This window comes from Oncorhynchus clarkii, chromosome 9 (genome assembly GCF_045791955.1).
Source record: "Oncorhynchus clarkii lewisi isolate Uvic-CL-2024 chromosome 9, UVic_Ocla_1.0, whole genome shotgun sequence".
Taxonomy (NCBI): Eukaryota; Metazoa; Chordata; class Actinopteri; order Salmoniformes; family Salmonidae; genus Oncorhynchus; species Oncorhynchus clarkii.
In genome coordinates, this window is record NC_092155.1 from 68,544,661 (window position 1) to 68,569,085 (window position 24,425).

Here is a 24,425-nt window from a genome sequence, read left to right on the forward strand (position 1 = left end):
GGAAATTGAACTCTGGAAATTTGTGTTGGCTCCCAGAGCTAATGCCTTTGCTTTAACTCAGTAGGCTAACCCAGTCTTGATTCACACATTCACAACCTTTGGTCACACTCAGAATGCTCAATGGGTAGGACTGATTCTCTTAGTTAAACTGTATGGACAACAATGTAAGTAGACGTGACATTGAATATGCTGTATATTTTAATGCAACCTTTTGCACACCTATTCTGTACATGTTCTGATGTCCATAATTCCACACACATGAGGGGTCAGTAAATGCACTTGGTCATGATTGGCTCAATAACACAACACACAAATGAAACACTTCTTCATTTGAAAAACCACACTCAGTCAGTCCATGTCCTTTCAGTGTGCTGTCATTTCTGTGTGTGTGTGTGTGTGTGTGTGTGTGTGTGTGTGTGTGTGTGTGTGCGTGCGTGCGTGCGTGTGTGTGTGCGTGTGTGTGAGAAAGAGAGAGCAGTTGTACGGGAGAGTGTTAAGTGTGTGTATGCATGTACGGCATGAATGTATGTACATACAGTACCAATCAAATGTTTGGACACACCTACACATTCAAGTTTTCTTTATTTTTACTATTTTCTACATTGTAGAATAATAGTGAAGACATAACTATGAAATAACACATATGGAATCATGTAGTAACCAAAAAAGTGTAAAACAAATCTAAATTTATTTTAGATTTGAGATTCTTCAAAGTAGCCACCCTTTGCCTTGATGACAGTTTTGCACACTCTTGGCATTCTCTCAACCAGCTTCATTAGGTAGTCACCTGGAATGCATTTCAATTAACAGGTGTCCATCATTACAACAGTCCATCATTACTTTAAGAAATGAAGGTCAGTGAATCAGGCCTTCATGGTCGAATTACTGCAAAGAAACCACTACTAAAGGACACCAATAAGAAGAAGAGACTTGCTTGAGCAAGAAACACGAGCAATGGACATTAGACCAGTAGTCCTTTGGTCTAATGAGTCCAAATTTTTGATTTTTGGTTCCAACCGCCGTGTCTTTGTGAGACGCAGAGTAGGTGAACGGATGATCTCTCAAAGTGTGGTTCCCACCGTGAAGCATGGAGGAGGAAGTGTGATGGTGTGGGGGTGCTTTGCTGGTGACACTGTCAGTGATTTATTTAGTTTTCAAGGCACACTTAACCAGCATGGCTATCACAGCATTCTACAGTGATACGCCATCCCATCTGGTTTGCATTTAGTGGGACTATCATTTGTTTTTCAACAGGACAATGACCCAACACACCTCTAGGCTGTGTAAAGGCTATTTGACCAAGAAGGAGAGTGATGGAGTGCTACGTCAGATGACCTGGCCTCCACAATTACCCTACCTCAGCCGACTTGAGATGGTTTGGAATGAATTGGACTGCAGAGTGAAGGAAAAGCAGCCAACAAGTTCTCAGCATATGTGGGAGCTTCTTCAAGACTTCCAAGAATTCCAAGAGTGTGCAAAGCTGTCATCAAGGCAAAGGGTGGCTACTTTGAAGAATTTAAAATATAAACATATGTTCATTTGTTTATTAACACCTTTTTGGTTACTACATGATTCCGTATGAGTTATATCATAATTTTCATGTCTCACTATTATTCTACAATTTAGAAAATAGTCAAAATAAAGAAAAACCCTTGAATGAGTAGGTGTGTCCAAACTTTTGACTGGCACTGTATGTATGCACGTTTTTTATGTATGTTTGTGTGCACTGTTTGTGTGTGTATGTGTGTGTATATGTGTGTATATGTGTGTATGTGTGTGTGTGTTTGTCTGCATCTGTCTGTGTTGCCTTCAGCTCCTGCAGTCCGCCCACAGCCTCTCTTGTCTTTTTAAAGTTGTGAAGGTCAGTCAGTCCAGTCGGTCAAGTTGGTCAATTCAGTCAGTCAGTCAGGGTAGATGAGGAACCCAGAGAATGTGCTGTATTTGTTGGTGTTTCCTCCATGGACCTTCCCCCCGTCCAGCTGTACACACACCTCGTCCCCCACGTCTAGATGCAGGATCACACTGTTAGACGCATAGTCATAGTTCTGGTCCGCATCCTGGGCGATGGCACTGGCCCTCACCTGTGTCACACACACACACACACACACACACACACACACACACACACACACACACACACACACACACACACACAGACACACTCACACACAGACACACACAGACAGACAGACAGACAGACAGACAGACAGACAGACAGAGCAAATGTCATGTGTTGAAACCATCAAGGTTATAGCTTTACAATAGGCAAACCCCTCCTGCTTTGTAATAGTAACTTAATTAATGCATTTGTGTCTCCGTGTCCACACGAGTAAACCCAATTAAATGTGTTAAGAAACAAGTAAAGATCCACTGCCTGCGGGTCAATACAGACTGAGCTCCCCACCAGCATGCAAATGGAAGGAGGCTCAGACTGGGCCGGACACAGTGGATGCATCCCAAATATCTCCCTATTAGTGCACTATAGGCCCTGGTCAAAAGTGGTGCACTATAAAGGAAATAGGGTGCCATTTGGGACACAGCGAGACACTCAATACCATGCGCATTGAGCTCTGCTATTAGCGCTAGGGCATTTACATCATAAGCAGCAGGTCAACAGCTGCTGGGGGAATATACTGTTGCTGTTTCTAGACCTGACTGCCTGACTTCCTGACTTCCATCCCTGTAGACCAGTGGTCACCAACCGGTCGATCGCGATCGACTGGTTGATCTTCAAGGCATTCCAGATCGATCGCCAAACATTTCATTAGTTTGATACTAGCCTACGTGAGATTTAATAACTTTTAAAATCATGACCTGAGAGAGACTGTTTTGAGTGAGTTTTTATTCAGCACTGTCAAAGCTGTTTTTACTCAACACTATTACAAAATATAAAATGCGCTTCTCCCTACTTCCACTCGTGCTGCAGCTACAATGAGTAGCCAGATGTAGGCTATTAATAGCCCTGCGTTTTTATTATTATTAGCATTTTGTCATGTTCAGTTGAAGTTTACATACACCTCAGCCAAATTAATTTGAACTCAGTTTTTCACAATTTCTGACATTTAATCCTAGTAAAAATTCCCTGTCTTAGGTCAGTTAGGATCACCACTTTATTTTAAGAATGTGAAATGTCAGAATAATTGTAGAGAGAATGATTTATTTCAGCTATTATTTCTTTCATCACATTCCCAGTGGATCAGAAGTTTACATGCACTCAATTAGTATTTGGTAGCATTGCCTTTATATTGTTTAACTTTGGTCAAACGTTTCGGGTTGCATTCCACAAGCTTCCCACAATAAGTTGGGTGAATTTTGGCCCATTCCTCCTGACAGAGCTGGTTTGTAGGCCTCCTTCCTCGAACACACTTTTTCAGTTCTGCCCACAGATTTTCTATAGGGTTGAGGTCAGGGCTTTGTGATGGCCACTCCAATACCTTGACTTTATTGTCCTTAAGCCATTTTCCCACAACTTTGGAAGTATGCTTGGGGTCATTGTCCATTTGGAAGACCCATATGCGACCAAGCTTTAACTTCCTGACTGATGTCTTGAGATGCTGCTTCAATATATCCACATAATTTCCCTACCTCATGATAGGTCATCCAACTTGGAATACCAAGTTGAAAAGTTTGGCATCTTTCTAGAGCTCCGACCTTCTGACCTGAAGATCAATGACGTCACGATTTGACCTAGTTTATTTTCTTCAAGTTCCCAGTTGTCTTGAAAGCATCATGACCATCCGATGCAGGTAACATCAAGTCCAGTAAAATAAGAATGCAAATTATTTCAATTTATGCTCAGCTGTGCCTCACAAGTGCTACACCAATTGACCTATTTTGTTATCAATGCTGTAGTTTTTAAATCTAATATGGTCTGAGAAGAACAATATTGTCAGGCCAATTATATAGTTAATATGCTGTGATCATGTATTAGGCCTACTGCCCAAACCTCCTACAGAACCGTTTTTATTAGGTTCATGTCATTTTATGTCATGTTTCAATTCTGAGCGGTAGATCTCAGCTTGCTTTTTGACTGCGAAAGTGATCTTCACTCAGAAAAGGATGGTGACCACTGCTGTAGACTACCCATTGTCCCCTGTGAACACCTCTTCCTCATCTATTCTACACTAGCCAATCAGCCTTCTGCTTCATTACACAGGTCTGAGAGCCACATCCACAGCTACAGCAGCTCTCTGATGACCAATAACAGGGTGTGTGATCAGCTCTGCGTCCTCTGAGGAACAATAACAGGGTGTGTGATCAGCTCTGCGTCCTCTGAGGACCAATAACAGGGTGTGTGATCAGCTCTGTGTCCTCTGATGACCAATAACAGGGTGTGTGATCAGCTCTGCGTACTCTGCTAAACAATAACAGACAATATGGTTGTGATCGAGGAAGAGGTCAGAGGTTAGATCCCAATCTGTCTGTTTATCCAGTGCAGTCTGTACAAGGACCTGTCAGATAGTCGGGCAGCACTAACCAACCAGGTGACGGAAAGCTACACAATTACAGTCTTAAAAAAGAGGAGTGAGTATGTAAGATTTATACCTCAACTCCATAGACATACTGTCTGTCTGGCGTCAGTGGCCTAACTGACCTTGTATCTATCTGTCAGGCTTCATGTCTAGGCAGCCACGGTGTGAGTGCTGAGCATAGACCACTCAATCTCTGTCAGCCCCCCAGACGACCGAAGCATATCTCCAAGACACGACACGACAGGCACAGAGTATGATCTGCAGCTCAACTAACTCAATCACGCTACTTTACTGTGTCATTGGTAACACTTTACATAAATCTGACAAGTATAATAATGCTTTATAAGCATGTATGAGCCCTTATGTCCTTCTCCCCAACAAGGTGCATTCTGATATATATATATGCTAAGTACATTGCTGACTAATCATTAGAAAGTAAGCCTTGTCTAAGCCAGAATGGCCTATTGAGCCTTACCCACAATCCATCTCGTTAATGCTGAGTGCCAAGCAGAGAGGCACCGGGTCCCACTTTGGTATGACTCAACACGGGATTGAACCCCCAACCTTCCAATCTCAAGGCGGGCCCTCTAACAAAAGAACACTGATTCCTGAACACTGGTCCACATTCTGTGTAAGTCACACTCAACAGTGTCATCGTATTAACAGGCTTGTTGAGAGGGGCTGTTGTGTAAGTTTGAAAGGGTTTTTGTCCACCCTTTCTAACACTGTGTTGCTCTGTGGGCAGTCAGGAGGACATAATAAAGGAAAGATAGTCCATCATACAGTGAGCCAGGGGAATGGAGGACCAGAGAACAACGAAACATGACCGAGATGCAAAACCTCACAAAGCATGACGATAAAAGGATGACAAAACAAGACAAGTTGGTCAACAGAGAAACAGAAAGGAAGAGGAACAGAGAGAGAGAGAGAGAGAGAGAGAGAGAGAGAGAGAGAGTGAACAGTGGACGAGAGGAGAGGAAGATGAAACAGAAAGGAAGAGGAACAGAGAGAGAGAGAGAGAGAGAGATCAGTGGACGAGAGGAGAGGAAGATAGATGTGTTAATGGAGGTTGGTAGACAGTGGGCTGAGGGACGAGGCAATAGGGAGGTGAGTGTTGTGAGGGCCAGACTGAGATAACACCACAAGACAGATATATAGACACCCACACACTGAACATGTCACGATGTCCAGACAAGTGCATAAGGCATTAGAGAGAGAACAAGAGAATGGCTCTAAACATTGCCTAGACGTTGCATTTGTGTACTAATTATCGATGTCTGTTTGAATTAGGTGAAATCGGTATACTAATTAATGAATCCAAAGACTGGGATGTGATTCCTCCAGGGGATATTTGTGTCTGTTTTAGTGGTAGGTTTCCTTATTGCTGTTAGGGGACATGACGTGTGGTTGAAGTTAGAGGTTATGGTGGTGACATGGTGCTATCAGGTTATGATATGGTTATGATGGTGACAGCATTGTTTTCTCTGCTATTGCCATTTAAAGAAATAAAGATTTTCTATTTAACATTCTACCACATTTGCAATTGCCTTATCTATGCTAATGTAGCTATGTTTTATAATAGATCATGGAGCTGTAATATGTCATGCTATACTTGTTAAATGCAACATGTCCCCTAACCCCTCGTTTTTCTGGTCCGAAATCCTTCTCTGCTCAGCAAGCACATAACGATCTGAGAACCATGTATCTTAGATCTGGTGATAGCGTGGATCTGGTGAGACACGCTCTGGTGAGAGCGTGGATCTGGTGAGACACGATCTGGTGAGACTGTGGATCTGGTGAGAGCGTGGATCTGGTGAGAGCGTGGATCTGGTGAGACATGATCTGGTGAGAGCGTGGATCTGGTGAGACATGATCTGGTGAGAGCGTGGATCTGGTGAGAGCGTGGATCTGGTGAGAGCGTGGATCTGGTGAGAGCGTGGATCTGGTGAGACATGATCTGGTGAGAGTGTGGATCTGGTGAGACACGATCTGGTGAGAGCGTGGATCTGGTGAGACACGGTCTGGTGAGAGCGTGGATCTGGTGAGACATGATCTGGTGAGACATGATCTGGTGAGAGTGTGGATCTGGTGAGACACGATCTGGTGAGAGCGTGGATCTGGTGAGACACGGTCTGGTGAGAGCGTGGATCTGGTGAGACATGATCTGGTGAGAGCGTGGATCTGGTGAGACATGATCTGTTGAGACATGATCTGGTGAGAGCATGGATCTGGTGAGAGCGTGGATCTGGTGAGACATGATCTGGTGAGAGCGTGGATCTGGTGAGAGCGTGGATCTGGTGAGACATGATCTGGTGAGAGCGTGGATCTGGTGAGAGCGTGGATCTGGTGAGACATGATCTGGTGAGAGCGTGGATCTGGTGAGAGCGTGGATCTGGTGAGAGCGTGGTTCTGGTGACAGCGTGGATCTGGTGAGAGCGTGGATCTGGTGAGAGCGTGGATCTGGTGAGAGCGTGGATCTGGTGAGACATGATCTGGTGAGAGCGTGGATCTGGTGAGAGCGTGTATCTGGTGAGAGCGTGGATCTGGTGAGAGCGTGGATCTGGTGAGAGCGTGGATCTGGTGAGAGCGTGGATCTGGTGAGACATGATCTGGTGAGAGCGTGGATCTGGTGAGAGCGTGGATCTGGTGAGAGCGTGGATCTGGTGAGAGCGTGGATCTGGTGAGAGCGTGGATCTGGTGAGAGCGTGGTTCTGGTGACAGCGTGGATCTGGTGAGAGCGTGGATCTGGTGACAGCGTGGATCTGGTGAGAGCGTGGATCTGGTGAGAGCGTGGATCTGGTGACAGCGTGGATCTGGTGAGAGCGTGGATCTGGTGAGAGCGTGGATCTGGTGAGAGCGTGGATCTGGTGACAGCGTGGATCTGGTGAGAGCGTGGATCTGGTGAGAGCGTGGATCTGGTGAGAGCGTGGTTCTGGTGACAGCGTGGATCTGGTGAGAGCGTGGATCTGGTGACAGCGTGGATCTGGTGAGAGCGTGGATCTGGTGAGAGCGTGGTTCTGGTGACAGCGTGGATCTGGTGAGAGCGTGGATCTGGTGACAGCGTGGATCTGGTGAGAGCGTGGTTCTGGTGACAGCGTGGATCTGGTGAGAGCGTGGATCTGGTGACAGCGTGGATCTGGTGAGAGCGTGGATCTGGTGAGAGCGTGGTTCTGGTGAGAGCGTGGATCTGGTGACAGCGTGGTTGCCCTATGGTTATGTTGCATACAACCGTCCCACAACTTTCTGGAAATGGTGCAGGATATCCAACTAGCGCTTAAGAAACATCTGTGGAGATTTCAGTACTTCAGCATAACGTTTTCTGCAGGTTTCCTCATGCTTCTATTTAAAGTCATGTTCTTGGAACATTAAGAAAACTTTCCATAAAAACCACGAGAAAACCTTAGTAACATTCAAAGAACATCCTACGAATGTTATTTTTAAAAACATACACACTGACTGTACAAAACATTAGGAACACCTACTCTTTCCATGGCATAGACTCATCAGGTGGATCCAGGTGGAAGCTATGATCCCTTTTTTGATGTCACTTGTTAAATCCACTTCAATCAGTGTAGATGAAGGAGAGGAGAGGTTAAAGGATTTTTAAGCCTTGAGACAATTGAGAGATGGATTGTGTTAGTGTGCCATTCAGAGGGTGAATAGGGTGAATTAAGTGCCTTTGAACGGGGTATGGTAGAAGGTGCCAGGCGCACTGGTTTGTGTGAAGAACTGCAACGCTGCTGGATTTTTCACGCTCAACAGTTCCGTCATTGTATCAAGAATGGTCCACCACCCAAAGGAGATCCAGCCAACATGACACAACTGTGGGAAGCATTCTACTCAACATGGACCAGCATCCCTGTGGAATGCTTTCGATACCTTGTAGAAAGGGAAATAAAAGTCCATGCCGTGACAAATTGAGGCAAAGGTGGGTGCAACTCAATATTAGGAAGGTGTTCCTAATGTTTTGTACATTCTGTTCTCAGTGTCAACAAAACTCTCTCTATCCTCTATCTTGTTAAGTGTGTTCACACCTGATCATAATGAGTGCTTGTTTCTTTGAAATGGGTGTTTAAGTAGACTAAAATGCACAGCTTTATACAAGTGAAAAACAAACTTAGCTAACTCCATTCTTGTAGTGTAGTGGACTAATTCCATGGATAGTGAACAGAAGGTCATATGTTCAAATCTCACTGATGCCATGCAAAATTCTAATTGAAATAAATGTGTTTACATGATTAATGCCTAAGCAATTTAGTGCTTATAGTTCAAAACAGTTAACCCAAAATAAGCTAGCAGTATTATTAAAAGTCTTATTAAAACGTGTTCTCAGAATATTATTTAATTACCTCCAAATACCCTATAATTTCTGTTCTCAAAACCTTAATAAAAACCCCAGGAAAGCTGTGAGGCAACCAGAGTAAAACGTTCCCAGAACCTCCCTGCAACCTAAAAATGAACGTTCCCAGAACAGGCGAAATGTTAACTTCCGTTCAGTTTTACCGATCAAGAAAGGTATAGCTTTGTTCCCAGACCCAATGAGAAACCAAAAAGGTACACTCCGACAACTTCCAAGGAACCAAATGTGCCAGCTGGGTGGTTCCTTGAGTTCTGTCATAAACAGGGAATACCAATGACACAACTGGTATGTAAGGGATGCCCGCTGACGCCCTGTACATTATCTGGAAGTAATGGACGACGTGGTATGGACGATGTGCATATTATATAAAATGTTCAAAGTGGACAAATGGAGATTATACTGCCTTCATTGCCTCAGATTTAATCTTTCCCTGGGTCTTTTTAACCAGTAATTTATACTCTTTTAATAGATCACATGAAAGTGGTTTCACACGGCCACTCTGTAATGACCAGAACCTGTATTAACTCCAGAAAGAAGTGACATGGTGTGCTTCCCAAATAGCACCCTATTCCCTACATAGTGTACTAATTTTGACCACAGCCGTATGGGCCCTGGCTTAAAGTAGTGCACTATAAAGGGAATAGGGTGTTATTTGGGGTCCAGACATGGACATGGTAGAGCTGCTGAAATGTATTATAATTAGCCTTTAGGGTATTGTAGCTAAGGAAGCTCTGACTCTGGCTGTACTCTGTGCTTCTCTCCTTATAATGGATTTCAATATGTGAGCTCAAATCGCTGGGTTTTCTGTAGAAATTGATATAACCTGTGATTTAACCTGTATTTCATACTTCGAGACAACCAACAAAAGAGTTAATGATTATGTAATATAAATCTCTCAAAATAGACGTCTTTTGATCTTTCTTGCCATAGTAATTACATACATACCAAACATTAGGAACACCTTCCGAATATTACGTTTCACCTCAAGCTTTTGCCCTCAGAACAGCCTCAATTCGTCTCTACAAGGTATCGAAAGCGTTTCACAGGGATGCTGGCCCATGTTGACTCCAATGCTTCTCACAGTTGTGTCAAGTTGGCTGGATGTCCTTTGGGTGGTTGACCATTCTTGATACACACAGGAAAATGTTGAGTGTGAAAAACTCAAAAGCGTTGCAGTTCTTGACACAAACCTGTGCACAAAGGCACGTTTCACCCTCTGAATGGCACACATACAAAATCAATGTCTCAGTTGTCTCAAAGTTTAAAAATCCTTCCTTAACCTGTTTCAGCGCCTCTTCAACCTCAGGAGGCTGAAGAAATTTTGCGTGTCACCTAAAACCCTCACAAACTTCTATAGATGCACAATCGAGAGCATCCTGTCAGGCTATATCACCGCCTGGTACCGCAACTGCACTGCCCTCAACCACAAGGCTATCCAGAGGGTAGTGCGGGGGCAAAATACCTGCCCTACAGCACCCGATGTCAAAGGAAGGCCAAAAAAAATCATCAAGGACAACAACCACCCTAGCCACTGCCTGTTCATCCCGCTATCATCTCTCTCTCTCTCTCTCTCTCTCTATCTCTTGCTCTCTCTCGCGCTCTCTCTCTCTCTCTCTCTCCCCCCTCCCACCTGTCTTGCCTTGCCATGTGCGGCAGAAAGAGAGAGAGTTTAAGAGCTACTTTTCTATTGTCTTCCCTCTAAGAGGTCAGTATATCACAACCAATGAATCCTGTCAGTTTTATTACCAGTGAACCAAGGCACCATAGATAAAAAGAGGACTTTGTATACCCTCACATCTCCCTGCCGGTCTCACAGAATAGCCGTGCTTGATCAGTTTATTACCCTAGCCCCACCTCCCGAATGGCTACTGACTTGCTCCCGAGTGGCGCAGCAGTCTAATGCACTGCATCTCAGAGCAAGAGGCATCACTGTAGTTCCAGGCTGCATCACATCTGTTCTGATCATGAGTCCCATATGGCGGTGTACAATTGGCTGGGGTAGGCTCTCATTGTAAATAAGAATTTGCTCTTAACTGACTTGCTTAGTTAAATAAAAGTTCATTTAAAAAAATTCCCTCTGCCCCTTCTTTTTTCAGATTCTCATTTCATCTATCCTTGTCTGTCTCTGTCTCCTCCCTCCCTCCCAGGCCCGTTTACCAGAAGCCCTGTAATGAAAGGGCCAGGGCTAGCCAGAGACAAGAGAGACAGCCCCAGGCTCTATGCTGGCCCCCAGGGGCCTTCTTTCTCCTCACAGCCCCAGGATCAGCTCAGTGTGGCGGCCACACATGGAGGAGCTCATTCCCCCTCCCCTGGCCATCTCCATCTCCCTGTTGATCTCTCTTTTTCTTGTCTCTTTCTCTCTCTCTCTCTCTGTCCCCCTCTCTCTCTATCTCTCTCTCTCTGTCCCTCTCTCTCTCTCTCTGTCCCTCTCTCTCTCTCTGTCCCTCTCTCTCTCTCTCTGTCCCTCTCTCTCTCTGTCCCTCTCTCTCTCTGTCCCTCTCTCTCTCTCTCTCTCTCTCTCTCTCAATTCAAAGAGGATTTATTGGCATGGGAAACGTGTTTACATTGCCAAAGCAAGTGAAATAAACAATGAACAAAAGTGAAGAGACACAAAACAAAATCAACAGAAAACTAGTCAAAAACAAGACATTTCAAGTGTTATATTATGAGCTATGTACAGTATTTTAGTAATGTGCAAATAGTTGTAGTACAAATAAACAGAGAAATATTGGTGGTATTAAATGTTGTTATTGGTGGTATTAAATGTTGTTATTGGTGGTATTAAATGTTGTTATTGGTGGTATTAAATGTTGTTATTGGTGGTATTAAATGTTGTTTGTGCTCCACTGGTTGTCCTTTTCTCATGGCAACGGGCCACAAATCTTGCTGCAGTGTTTGCACACTGTGGTATTTCGCCTAACAGATATGGGAGTTTAGCAATGTTTGATTTGTTTTCAAATTCTTTGTGGGTCTCTGCGATCTGTGGGAAATATGTATCTCTAATGTGGTCAAACATTTGGCAGGAGGTTAGGAAGTGCAGCTCAGTTTCACTTCATTTTGTGGGCAGTGTGCACATAGCCTGTCTTCTCTTGAGAGCCAGGTCTACCTACGGCAAGGCAAAGCAATGCTTACTGAGTCTCTACATAGTCAAGAATTTTCTTAATTTTGGGTCAGTCACAGTGGTCAGGTAATCTGCCACTGTGTCCTCTCTGTTTAGAGCCAAATAGCATTCTAGTTTGCTCTGGTTGTTGTTTGATTCTTTCTAGTGTGTCAAATAATTATATTTTTGCTTTCTCATAATTTGGTTGGGTCTAATTGTGTTGCTGTCCTGGGGCTCTGTGGGGTCTGTTTGTGTTCGTGTTTGTCTTTGTGAACAGAGCCCCAGAACCACCTAGCTGAGGGGACTTTTCTCTAGGTTTGTCTCTCTGTAGGTGAGGGCTTTGTGGTGGAATGTGTGGGCATCGCTTCCTTTTAGGTGGTTGTAGAATTTAACAGCTCTTTTCTGGATGTTGATAACTATCTGGTATAGTCCTAATTCTGCTCTGAATGCATTGTTTGGGATTTTGCAAATTCTTGATTGGTGAGTGGACTCCAGACCTCATAACAATAGAGAGCAAAGGGTTTTATAACTTATTGAAGTATTTTTACACCGATCCTATTTGAGAAGTAAGTTTTATGTTCCTTTTGATGTCTTAGAAGGCCCTACTTGCCTTGTCTCTTAGATCTGGAACGAACTACAAAAATCTCTGAAACTGGAAACACTTATCTCCCTCACTAGCTTTAAGCACCAGCTGTCAGAGCAGCTCACAGATTACTGCACCTGTACATAGCCCACCTATAATTTAGCCCAAACAACTACCTCTTTCCCTACTGTATTTATTTTTTTATTTTCTCCTTTGCACCCCATTATTTCTATCTCTACTTTGCACATTCTTCCACTGCAAATCTACCATTCCAGTGTTTTACTTGCTATATTGTATTTACTTTGCCACCATGGCCTTTTTTTTGTTGCCTTTACCTCCCTTATCTCACCTCATTTGCTCACATCGTATATAGACTTGTTTCTACTGTATTATTGACTATGTGTTTGTTTTACTCCATGTGTAACTCTGTGTTGTTGTATGTGCTTTGCTTTATCTTGGCCAGGTCGCAATTGTAAATGAGAACTTGTTCTCAACTTGCCTACCTGGTTAAATAAAGGTGAAATAAAAATTTAAAAAATCGTTCACAGCCTTGTGGAAGTTACCAGTGGTGTTAATGTTGAGGCCGAGGTAGGTATAGTTCTTTGTGTGCGATAGGGCAACGGTGTCTAGATTGAATTTGTATTTGTTGTACTGGATATTGGAACTTTTTTGGAACACCATTATTTTTGTCTTACTGAGATTCACCGTCAGTCCAAGTCTGACAGTAGGCCTGTAGGCCCTCCTTGGTTGGGGACAGAAGCACCAAACAGTGCTGTGGCCACCCTTTCTTGCTGTGCTCTCAGGTCGTTTGTGCCTGTGTGAAATATTACGTGGCTGGGTGAGCCTAGTTGGCCATCAGATAGTAGGTGAGGGCGCACTGACTATTTGGGCAGCAGAGTTAAGCCGCTGTGTGTTTGCGGGAAAGTTCATTTTCTGGTATTTATTTCCCATTCGAGTCTATAAGGAGTACAATCTGTGGCTTTTGTGTGTCCTCAGTGGGTGTCGAGGGCTTTTCATGGGGTTGCTAGGAGGGAGTAATTTGTCTGTTCTGCTGTGGTCAGGATCTGGTGTGGGCTGTTCTGCTGGCTTCTCTGGGGGAGTGGCCAGCCAGCTCTTTCATGGGCTGTTCTGCTGGCTTCTCTGGGGGAGTGGCCAGCTCTTTCATGGGCTGTTCTGCTGTGGTCAGGATCTGGTGTGGGCTGTTCTGCTGGCTTCTCTGGGGGAGTGGCCAGCCAGCTCTTTCATGGGCTGTTCTGCTGGCTTCTCTGGGGGAGTGGCCAGCTCTTTCATGGGCTGTTCTGCTGGCTTCTCTGGGGGAGTAGCCAGCCAGCTCTTTCATGGGTTGTTCTGCTGGCTTCTCTGGAGGAGTGGCCAGCTCTTTCATGGGCTGTTCTGCTGGCTTCTCTGGGGGAGTGGCCAGCTATTTCATGGGTTGTTCTAATCTCTTTCTATTGCTCCATCTCAGTCCCCACCTTCACATTTATCTCCTTCATAATCCTACCATGCCTCCCTCACATATCTCTGTCTCTCTGTTCACCATTACGAGCAAAAATAGCAGACTTACATGAATAAACCTTCAACATATTGAAGCGATTTTGCTACAGTAAAAGTCCCTGCTCCCAACAATTATACTTTATATAATACATAATGTTAAATACCTTATAAAATAATATAGTAGTGTTGGATACTCCTTCTTTGTGTTTTAGGGGAAATCAAAAGTGGCCAAGTGCCAACGTTTCTAACTGCAGCCTTCCTCCGACTATGCCTGAGGGGAAAAGCACCCTGCCCAAAATAATGAGGGGGATGACATATGCTGTCTGTCAATGGGAAGTCACAGCAACACCAGATGCTAATGTGATATTGGCTTGTCACTACAGGATGTCTAGCAGAATGACAAGCTAACCTTTAGAGATGACAATCAATTATTGTTATTGTTGTTGCTTATACACACACACACACACACATATATATATATATATATATATATATATATATACTGCCAGCCAACTTGACACAACTGTGGGAAGCATTAAAGTCAACATGGACCAGCATCCCCTTGGAACACTTTCGGCACATGGTAGAGTCCATGCCCTGATGAATTGATCCTGTTCTGAGGCCAAAAGGGGGGGGGGGGATTCTTAAGGTGTTCTTATTCTTCATTTTTATAACTGTAAGGGCACCATAGCCATAGCTCCATAGAACCCCCTCCACACACACACACACACACACACACACCTGCTTAATCAATCTACCTTAGAGTGGACACTGGACAGCCACACAGGGATTAACTGAACTTCACCCTGGCTGGCTGGCTGGCTGTAGACTCCGTGACCTGAATCTCATTTAGAAACAACTACCATATGGACACTGAGTCACTGACCAGAGCATGTAAAATAACTCAGACATTGATAGATTTACAAATTCATTAGCAACTGTCTGGAAACAGAAGCCCTGTTTATACCTGGCGCCAAAATGCATCCTTGGTCCTGATCTTTTCCACATTCTGATTGTGCCCACATTTTCAGATTTGCATCTAAACACAATATTAAAATGTTTCTCTTATCTGTTCACTGTGCCCACACTGTGACCAGATTTCCAGGTTCCTCCCTGTATGAAAATTATTTGACACACATTCTTTAAAAATAATATTCATTTTTCAAATTTTAAGTCACATAATGATGTCATAGTTAAATGGTGGCACTTGACAAGGATTTTACAAGGCGGGAAAATGATGATTAAAACGGTTTCACTGTCCAGATCCGTCTACACTTGTAAGATATCCAGACATAATGTGTGCCTGACTATCTCCGGAGTTGGTGAGGAAGATTTGATCAGAATCAGATCAGAATCTGTCTTTTGATCATCAACACTTGTCTACAAATATGGGCCAAATCAGAATGTGGACACAATCAGGACAAGGACATATGTTAGCACCAGGAATAAATGATGAGTAATGAATTGTAATTCTAATGCAGCACCAAGGGAGAAGCATGGTGCTGGTGTGGGTGTTCACACGGAGAAGCATGGTTTGGGTGTTCACATGGAGAAGCATGGTTTGGGTGTTCACATGGAGAAGCATGGTGTGGGTGTTCACACGGAGAAGCACGGTGTGGGTGTTCACACGGAGAAGCATGGTTTTGGTGTTCACACGGAGAAGCATGGTTTGGGTGTTCACACGGAGAAGCATGGTGTGGGTGTTCACATGGAGAAGCATGGTTTGGGTGTTCACATGGAGAAGCATGGTTTGGGTGTTCACACGGAGAAGCATGGTTTTGGTGTTCACATGGAGAAGCATGGTGTGGGTGTTCACATGGAGAAGCATGGTTTGGGTGTTCACATGGAGAAGCAGAGGTGTCATGCCCATAGGGGGCACCAGACCACCAGACCACTCAGATTTGTCTTGTTGTTTAAATTTTGTTTATTACATTTTTGGTGTTGTTGTTGTTTCTCTGTAATGCTACTAGCCACCTAGATATTTTATGAAGTTGGCTATAGCTAATCCAGATCTCCCAACCTCATAACTAGCCACTGTACCAAGTAGCCATTTCAGGCTATCAATTTAGTCAGAGTAGTTAGCTTAGCTATCTTAGCTTGTCACGCCCTGATCTGTTTCACCTGTCCTTGGGATTGTCTCCACCCCCTCCAGATGTCACTGATTTCCCCATTATATTTATGTTTCCTGTCTCTCTGTGCCAGTTCATATTGTATGTTTTTCCAAGTCAACCAACGTTTTTCCCATTCTCCTGCTTTTTGCTATTCTCCTTTTTCTAGTCCTCCCGGTTTTGACCCTTGCCTGTTTCTGGACTTTGTACCCGCCTGCCTGAACATTCTGCCTGCCTTGACCACGAGCCTGTCTGCCACTCTGTACCTCCTGGACTCTGATCTGGTTTTGACCTTTTGCCTGTCCACTACCATTCTCTTGCCTACTCCTTTTGGATTAATAAACATTGTAAGACTCCAATCATCTGCCTCCTGTGTCTGCATTTGGGTCTCACCTTGTGTCATGATATAGCTGGCATGCCTGCTGGCATAGTCGGTAGACATTAGAAAAGCAAGCAATAACTAAATGTTCTGAATATGACTCCCATTCCTTTGAATATTTTACCTACATTTTAAAAGAGATAGAAAGAAGCATACGCGACTGTCCGGCTCGAATCTAATCGAGCATCTGATATTAACAGACACCACACTTCTATACAGACACCACTAGTTTCTGATACCTAAGTAAGCGAAATACAAATCTAAAACAACTGTCTTGGCGAATCGACGAGGCTGCAGTCAACTGGAAAAATAATCTCAGGTGGTATTTTGAGTGGAACGTTTGCTGTCGTAACGTTAGTGAATACGTTATAGTATCGGAGCTACTTGAGTGTGTGGTTTGCCTTTTCTTATTAATGTATTTTGACTGGAACATAGACAATGATATGGTGCTGGAGACAGATTTTGAATATGAGGGCAAAAGGGAAGAGTCCCTTTCAGCCAATTTCAGAATATAAGATCTGTCTTTATAGAAACTGTTAAATTAAACGAGACCACCTGATGTGTGTGAGATTGACCTGGGTCTCTCTGTGAGGTTAAATCATTTACTTGAGTGAAACTCTAATTAATGGACAATCAATGGACAAGAAGGAGAGGAGGTAGAGGGGAGTATGAGTGGAGGAGAAGGGGGGTAGAGGGAAGTGGAGCATTTGGGAGTAGAGGGTGGTAGAGGAATGAGAGGGAGGTAGAGGGGGAAGTGGGGATATGGGGGGAGAGTTATTTCAGGGGATCTAATGTAAGAGTTATGAATGATTTAATGGAATGATGAGATGACTGGAATGACAATATAGGATGACACAAAGCAGAAGCCAGGTAGGTATCTTAAATATCATGTGTTAGCTCTTTCTGAGTTTGCTAAACACAAATACAGGATTTGGACACATTTAAAGATTAATAAGATTTAGATCACCTTATTAATCAATTGTACACAAGGTCCAACTGAAGTTTGACATCCACTTTATCCCAGCGCCTTAAAAAGACACACAGAGGACTGAATGGTAACGTGTCAGTGTGGTGACTGATGAAGTCAGATGAAAACATAGTTGTGTTAAAGTCCTCAAATTAAAGTGATTTATCCTAACCCTCTTCTTTTCCTCTTCCCCCCAATCAGCCTCTCTGTCTTTAATTAGTACCAGGGGAAAGAGAGAATGAGGGACCGATGGATGAGTGGCCTGTCAGTTTCTCTTTCATTATTTATCTACAGTATCTATCTGAGGTGACAAGCTGTGTCCCAAATGGCACCCTATTCCCTTTATAGTGCACTACTTTAGGGCTCATAGAGTTCTGGTCAAAAGTAGTGCACTATGTAGGGAATAAGGTGCCATTTGGGATACACCTGGTGTATAATACCTACTAATTAGACTTTCCTTTGGCGACCACCGACGGCAGCATACTGCCACTCGTCATTTGGCTTTGACTGGTGGAAATGCAAATATTAGTAGCTGTGATTTTAAAGTGTGAAGCATCACTTCTCCCTAATGATGTAAAATATTTTCTTCAATCTATATTTTGCTACCGTGTTGCTGCTGCCCACAGATGCAGAGGAATGTGATGTGAATTAAAAGTGACAAATGTTGTATAGCGAAGGTGAATGTGAGAATCAGAGGCAGTGGTGTAGTGGTGCCTTGAGAAGTGGGTATACTCTAAATGTTTTATATCGAAGGTGAATGTGAGAATCAGAGGCAGTGGTGTAGTGGTGCCTGGAGAAGTGGGTATACTCTAAATGTTGTATAGCGAAGGTGAATGTGAGAATCAGAGGCAGTGGTGTAGTGGTGCCTGGAGAAGTGGGTATACTCTAAATGTTGTATAGCGAAGGTGAAAGTGAGAATCAGAGGCAGTGGTGTAGTGGTGTCTGGAGAAGTGGGTATACTCTAAGTGTTGTATAGCGAAGGTGAAAGTGAGAATCAGAGGCAGTGGTGTAGTGGTGTCTGGAGAAGTGGGTATACTCTAAATGTTTTTTACATTTTTCCAAATGGCCTGAAGGAAAGGCTCCCTGTGTGAAACATTTTGTGAGAAACAGTGACATACACTGTTGAACTAGAATGATAAACCCTGTATTGGTCTTTCACAGTCAAGCCAAGCTGAACTGTGCAAGTGGGCTAACAGCAGGCCTACTAATGAAACAGATAAATTATTCACCCTTTTTTTGTAGAAAAACAACAAAACTGAATTTTCGAAGTCCACAACAATATGGTTAAACCTTTATTTAACTAGGCAAGAGTTAAGAACAAAATCTTATTTACAATGACAGCCAACCAAGGCACAGTGGGTTAACTGCCTTGTTCGGGGGCAGAACGGCAGATTTTTACCTTGTCAGCTTGGGGATTCAATCCAGCAACCTTTCGGTTACTGGCCCAACGCTCTAACCACTAAGCTACCTGCCACCCCAAAGAGTAGTTTCCTGACCGGGAATCGAACACGGGCAGCGGCGTTGAGAGTGCCGTGTCCTAACCACTAGCTTTTGAGGTCTGGGAAAAACCTAAGAAATGTTGTGCAGGCACCTAGCACTCTTGTTTGGTTAGCAGTGTTTATGTAGCACATGAGATTAATGGATTAATGCAAATAATCATGATATAATTCTGCCAGTTAAGCATAGACTACTTGGTAGCTAATTAACATGTAATTAAAGTTTTGGGGAATACATTTCCATCTACCAGAATATGGTTAGGTCTATCATTAGCATTGCTATATTTTTCCTGATTCTTAATTGTTTGAAACATGGTTGCTTTACTTCATATTACGAGGCAAGTCTTACCTTGCTTCAAAGTAGCCTATAGCCAAAATCCCACCATTAAAATGTGAAGGCAAGTTTTTTTAAAGACTTACATGCGTTCTCCTGTTCTATTGTTTTTCTTTCACTGTCGAGCAGCCAGAGGTATTATTGTAGCAACGATAGTCATTAGGTCTCCCCTTTATTTTTTTAAATTTTTTATTTCACCTTTATTTAAACAGGTAGGCCAGTTGAGAACAAGTTCTCATTTACAACTGCGACCTGGCCAAGATAAAGCAACGGGTGGGTGCTGCTATGATGACCAGTGAGCTGAGATAAGGCGGGGCTTTACATAGCAAGCAAAGACTTATAGATGACCTGGAGCCAGTGGGTTTGGTGACGAATATGAAGCGAGGGCCAGCCAACGTGAGCATACAGGTCGCAGTGGTGGGTAGTATTTGGTGCTTTGCTGACAAAACAGATGGCACTGTGATAGACTGCATCCAATTTGCTGAGTAGAGTGTTGGAGGCTATTTTGTAAATGACATCGCCTAAGTCAAGGATCGGTAGGGTAGTCAGTTTTACGAAGGTATGTTTGGCAGCATGAGTGAAGGAGGCTTTGTTGCGAAATAGGAAGCCGATTCTAGATTTCATTTTGGATTGGAGATGTTTGATGTGAGTCTGGAAGGAGAGTTTACAGTCTAACCAGACACCTAGGTATTTGTAGTTGTCCACATATTCTAAGTCAGAACTGTCCAGAGTAGTGATGCTAGTCGGGCGGGTGGGTGCGGGCAGCGATCAGTTGAAGAGCATGCATTTAGTTTTACTTGCATTTAAGAGCAGTTGGAGGCCACGGAAGGAGAGTTGTATGGCATTGAAGCTCATCTGGAGGTTAGTTAACACAGTGTCCAAAGAAGGGCCAGTATACAGAATGGTGTTGTCTGCGTAGAGGTGGATCAGAGAATCACCAGCAGAATCACCAACATCTCTAACGGATATTTCCATCTCTGTACATGAAGCCGCTTGTATGTGCAGTAGAACAGTGTTTTCCCGCAAATTGTATTTTGGAACATTTATGTGCATATTGCTGCACAGAAAATGTGAAGAAACAATAGTTGATTAGCATCATTAGTTAATACGGCGTATACCTCCACTACATAACTTTGATATGCATTGTGGGGAGTATATGCAATGCCCATTGAAAAATAAGCCGGTACATGGCGTATACCTGCGTACAGGGTTGGGGAGTAATTGATTACATGTAATCAGTTAAATGTAATCAGATTATTATTTTTTTACGTTAACTGTAATCAGTTACTTTACCAGCAAAATCTTGTAATCAGATTACAAATTATTTTGAAAAACTAGATGATTACTTACTACTTAAAAATTTAGAAAAAATTTATATTATGACACCTCTCTGCTTTCTCAATTAAAAAAAGTTTAAGTTTGTTCCACCTGAGCGAGTCACAAGACAGAGACCACTATGATAACACACCAAATGTATTTGATGGATCCTTTTTGTCTTCTTCTAATGCCTCTTAAGGGGGAAAGTAATCAGATTACATTATTGAGTTTGGGTACCCAAACATTACGTTACATTTTGGACAGGTAACTAGTAACTGTAACGGATTGCATTTAGAAAGTAACTTACCCAACTCTGGCTGTGTGTACCCTCCACTACACCACTGCTCAGAGGTGATGGTCAATGAAAGTGTTGTTTGAACAAACGCATACACACAGACACACACACACGCACAAACACATACACATATACATACACACACTCTCTCTCCTACCTGTCCGTTCTTCTTCAGGTCAGCCCACATGCTGGTCCCATCTCCGCCCCTCATCAGAACATGGTAGGTGAAGAAGTAGATACCCGGTAGAGGACAGGTGAACTTCCCAGTACTTGGCTCATAGTAGTTCCCTAAATTGGTTACCACATCATCAAACTTCAACACCTCGCTGCCCTCGTGCTGTTTCCTTAGCCCTGCATAAAAGGCGATTTTGGGGCTGTAGGAGGGGAAGTAACCGTTAGGTCCAGGGCCGGGAGGCCCCTGTGGCCCTGGCTTGCCTGATTCCCCAGGGGGTCCTCGGGCGCCTGGAGGACCAGGGATCCCAGGGACCCCGCGGTACCCCGTTTTCTTCCGCCCGGGGTATTCCGGTTGAGGGGACATGGCTGTCAGCTCCTGGCCTGGTTGGGCAGTACTATATGTGTCACAGACCATTCTGCAGCTCCCCAGCATCTCATAATGGGTCCCCTCACCGCCACTTCCTTGGCTAGCTCCTCCCCCTTTCATGGTGTGAACCAATAGGGGGATGGCTATCAGGAGGAGTAGAACCATGGCCACGCCCATGGCGGCTCCGATGGCACGCTTCCGACGGCTGAACCGAGAAGCGGCCAGGGTCAGAAAGTCCTCCTCCCCCTTAGACGGAATAGTGCCGGGTGCCAGGGTGGACTATAGATAGACAGAATAGGAAAGACTGGAAAGAAGGTATGGAGAGGTTTGGTTGCTGTATGTCTGTGGTGCTTTCAGACTAGGTCAACAGGTGTCAGCAGCCAAGAGAGAAGGGTCCGTTGAGACAACATGAGTAGAATGTGGGAGAGAAAAGGAAGATGGCAGACGGAGAGAAGGGAAGAGAGGAACAACAGGAGAGAGGGGGATGATGAAGGGAAAGGGATGGGGAGGGAGCAGGATTGCACTCTTTAAAACCTGCAGTCAGTGTTCAGACAACTCTATGTTGAGGTTTAAAACCTGCAGGTAGTGTTCAGACAACTCTATGTTGTAGTTTAAAATCTGCAGGTAGTGTTCAGACAACTCTATGTTGTAGTTTAAAACCTGCAGTCAGTGTTCAGACAACTCTATGTTGAGGTTTAAAACCTGCAGTCAGTGTTCAGACAACTCTATGTTGTAGTTGACATAGTTAATTTCATTTAGCCTCTTTCACCTTTTGTCCTGCTCTTGTCTTCCAGAGTTCTTCTTGTCTTCGCTTTGATCAAATTCCTCCTATTTTCTGCGCATCAAACATCATCCAAACCCAGGCCAAGAGAACGTACAATAGTGAACTTATGTTATCAGAATTTACCAAGAGATCGCTGATTCGACTTCAACTGCCAATTCAGCTAATTATGTACAGTAGACGGTATAATTTTTTTGTCAGTCTCTTCAACAAACCACTTGTGCTTTTCTAAGGGCTCCCCTTATGAATGACAGAAACTCAGATAACAGAGGTGTCTCTCTGCTGAATACAGCATGACTGAGAGAACAAATAACAGAAGGAAGAGAAGGGAAAAGAAATTCGATATGTTCAGAGTTGCCTTCCTGTCAGAATCATTTTAGTCCTGTGTGTTTCTAGGGTGGTAGCAGTATTACAGGGTGTCCAGAGCTAGATGGAGGGTGCTGGGGCGAGAAACCAATCAAATCTTTATTTTGTGGTCTAAGGTGTATTCCTCTCTTCATGGACTCACAAAGTCTGTGGAAAGATGAAGAATTAAACAAATACATTCATATACTGGATCTCTTGATTGCGCTTTTTTTTATTATCCTGTCCCATGAATATAATTAAAAACTAAACTGTTTTAAGTGAGAAGCAGGGATTGGTCTGAAGCCAAAAAAGAAAGGAAATTCACATGAGCACCACAATGCCTAATCATGCTCTACTTAGTTACAGATCAAATGCTCATTGAGGCTTGAAACTGACAACTCTAATTTAAAACAACTGGTAATTTCTACAAGGAGGACACGGTTAATTTTTTATGTCCTCTTTTCAGATTTGTTAAGAAAAATGCAATTATTGAAAATGTTTATCAGGTCTTACAGGGTCAAAATCCAATAATCTGACAAATGTGGTTTTATATTCATCCCTAGGAATCCCTGAATATTTAATTAAGTGCAATTTTCTATTGGAATTTAATTAATTTCCATTTGTCAAGTAATAGTATTTATTAAATACTTATGTATCTAATTATTATTAGCTTATAGGTAGCCTACAGTATTTGTATTCGTTTTATCATCATTGTTAAAACATTTCTCTCTCCAAAATAAATCTGGGAAATCACAAAAACGAAAAGCATGCATTGCACAGTCATTTTACTCACTCTGTCTTCCTATTATAGTGAAACTAAAGTCAAGTAGATTTCTCCATCAGGCGTCTTAGACTCGAGTATATCCAGGTACGAATCCTCCAACAGACACTACGAGGAACTTCGCGTGCCAAATGAATAGCCGAGAGACGCGCGCACTTTTTAAGCAGGAGATGCCCGGGAAGCGAGGAGACAGAATAAGTAATCACTTTTTCTCACCACCACCTGTACGGTAATATCCCCTTTCAACGGTTTCCACTAGCTTCTATAGTCACAAAGTCAGATTCCACAGCCACAAAGTCAGATTCCACAGCCACAAAGTCAAACTTGGTCTTTATTTAAGGTTAGAGTTAGGCATACGTTTAGCAGTGAAGTTTAGGGTTAGGTTTAAAATCATATTTTAAGAAGATCAATTGTAGAAAAGGGCGGGGTTTATGACTTTGTGGCTATAGAAGATAGTGATGACCTGTTTCGACTGAGGTCAGTCCAGCTAAGGAACTATGAAGTCCAACATGGATTTCAAGAAATTAGGGAAATAACCAACCCGAACTTGCTAGAAATGTAGCCTAACATTTAGTTTGTTTTGCCCTTGTTAGCTTGTTGTAGTCTGTTGAGCAGCCTCGGGTTTGTAAAAACCAAATTACATTAAGGAACTGATTTTTTCCGTCTTCAAAAATCTCCCACACCCTCTGCATGTAGGCTACAACACCTGTTAGATCTCTCCCCCCCCCCCCCCCCCCCCCCCCCCCCCCTTCTCCTTAGGTTTTTGATAGCAGTCATTTTGTTACAAAATATAGGTCTGAGTCTAATTGGGTTCAGGGGGAAAGTAAAAATAATAATATCTTTTCAAAAGTACACAAAAGAGATGGTATGAATGGCAATGGTTATATTTTCACCTATTTTCAATAGTTCTGACTCATCTTTAGAGAAACTGCATTGAGCACACATGGAAAAAAAATACTAAATTAAATTCTAATAATTTAACCAACTTCAGTCAATTAGTTGTTAAATAAAAATCGACAAAATACACTAATGGGTCAAAACAGACAGGGTTAACTTAGACTGTTGACAACAT

General features: G+C 43.3%; 1 protein-coding gene across 1 annotated transcript; it reads right to left on the reverse strand.

The window, feature by feature from the left end:
* Positions 1–1,657: 1,657 nt before the first annotated feature.
* Positions 1,658–21,635, reverse strand: LOC139416857 (complement C1q-like protein 4). Its single transcript, XM_071165993.1, has 2 exons — positions 21,063–21,635; positions 1,658–2,081 (listed from the first exon to the last, which is right to left on the reverse strand). Exons 1-2 carry the CDS (start codon positions 21,621–21,623, stop codon positions 1,902–1,904), a joined length of 741 nt encoding a protein of 246 aa, XP_071022094.1. The 5' UTR covers positions 21,624–21,635; the 3' UTR covers positions 1,658–1,901.
* Between the last annotated feature and the right edge of the window lie 2,790 nt (positions 21,636–24,425).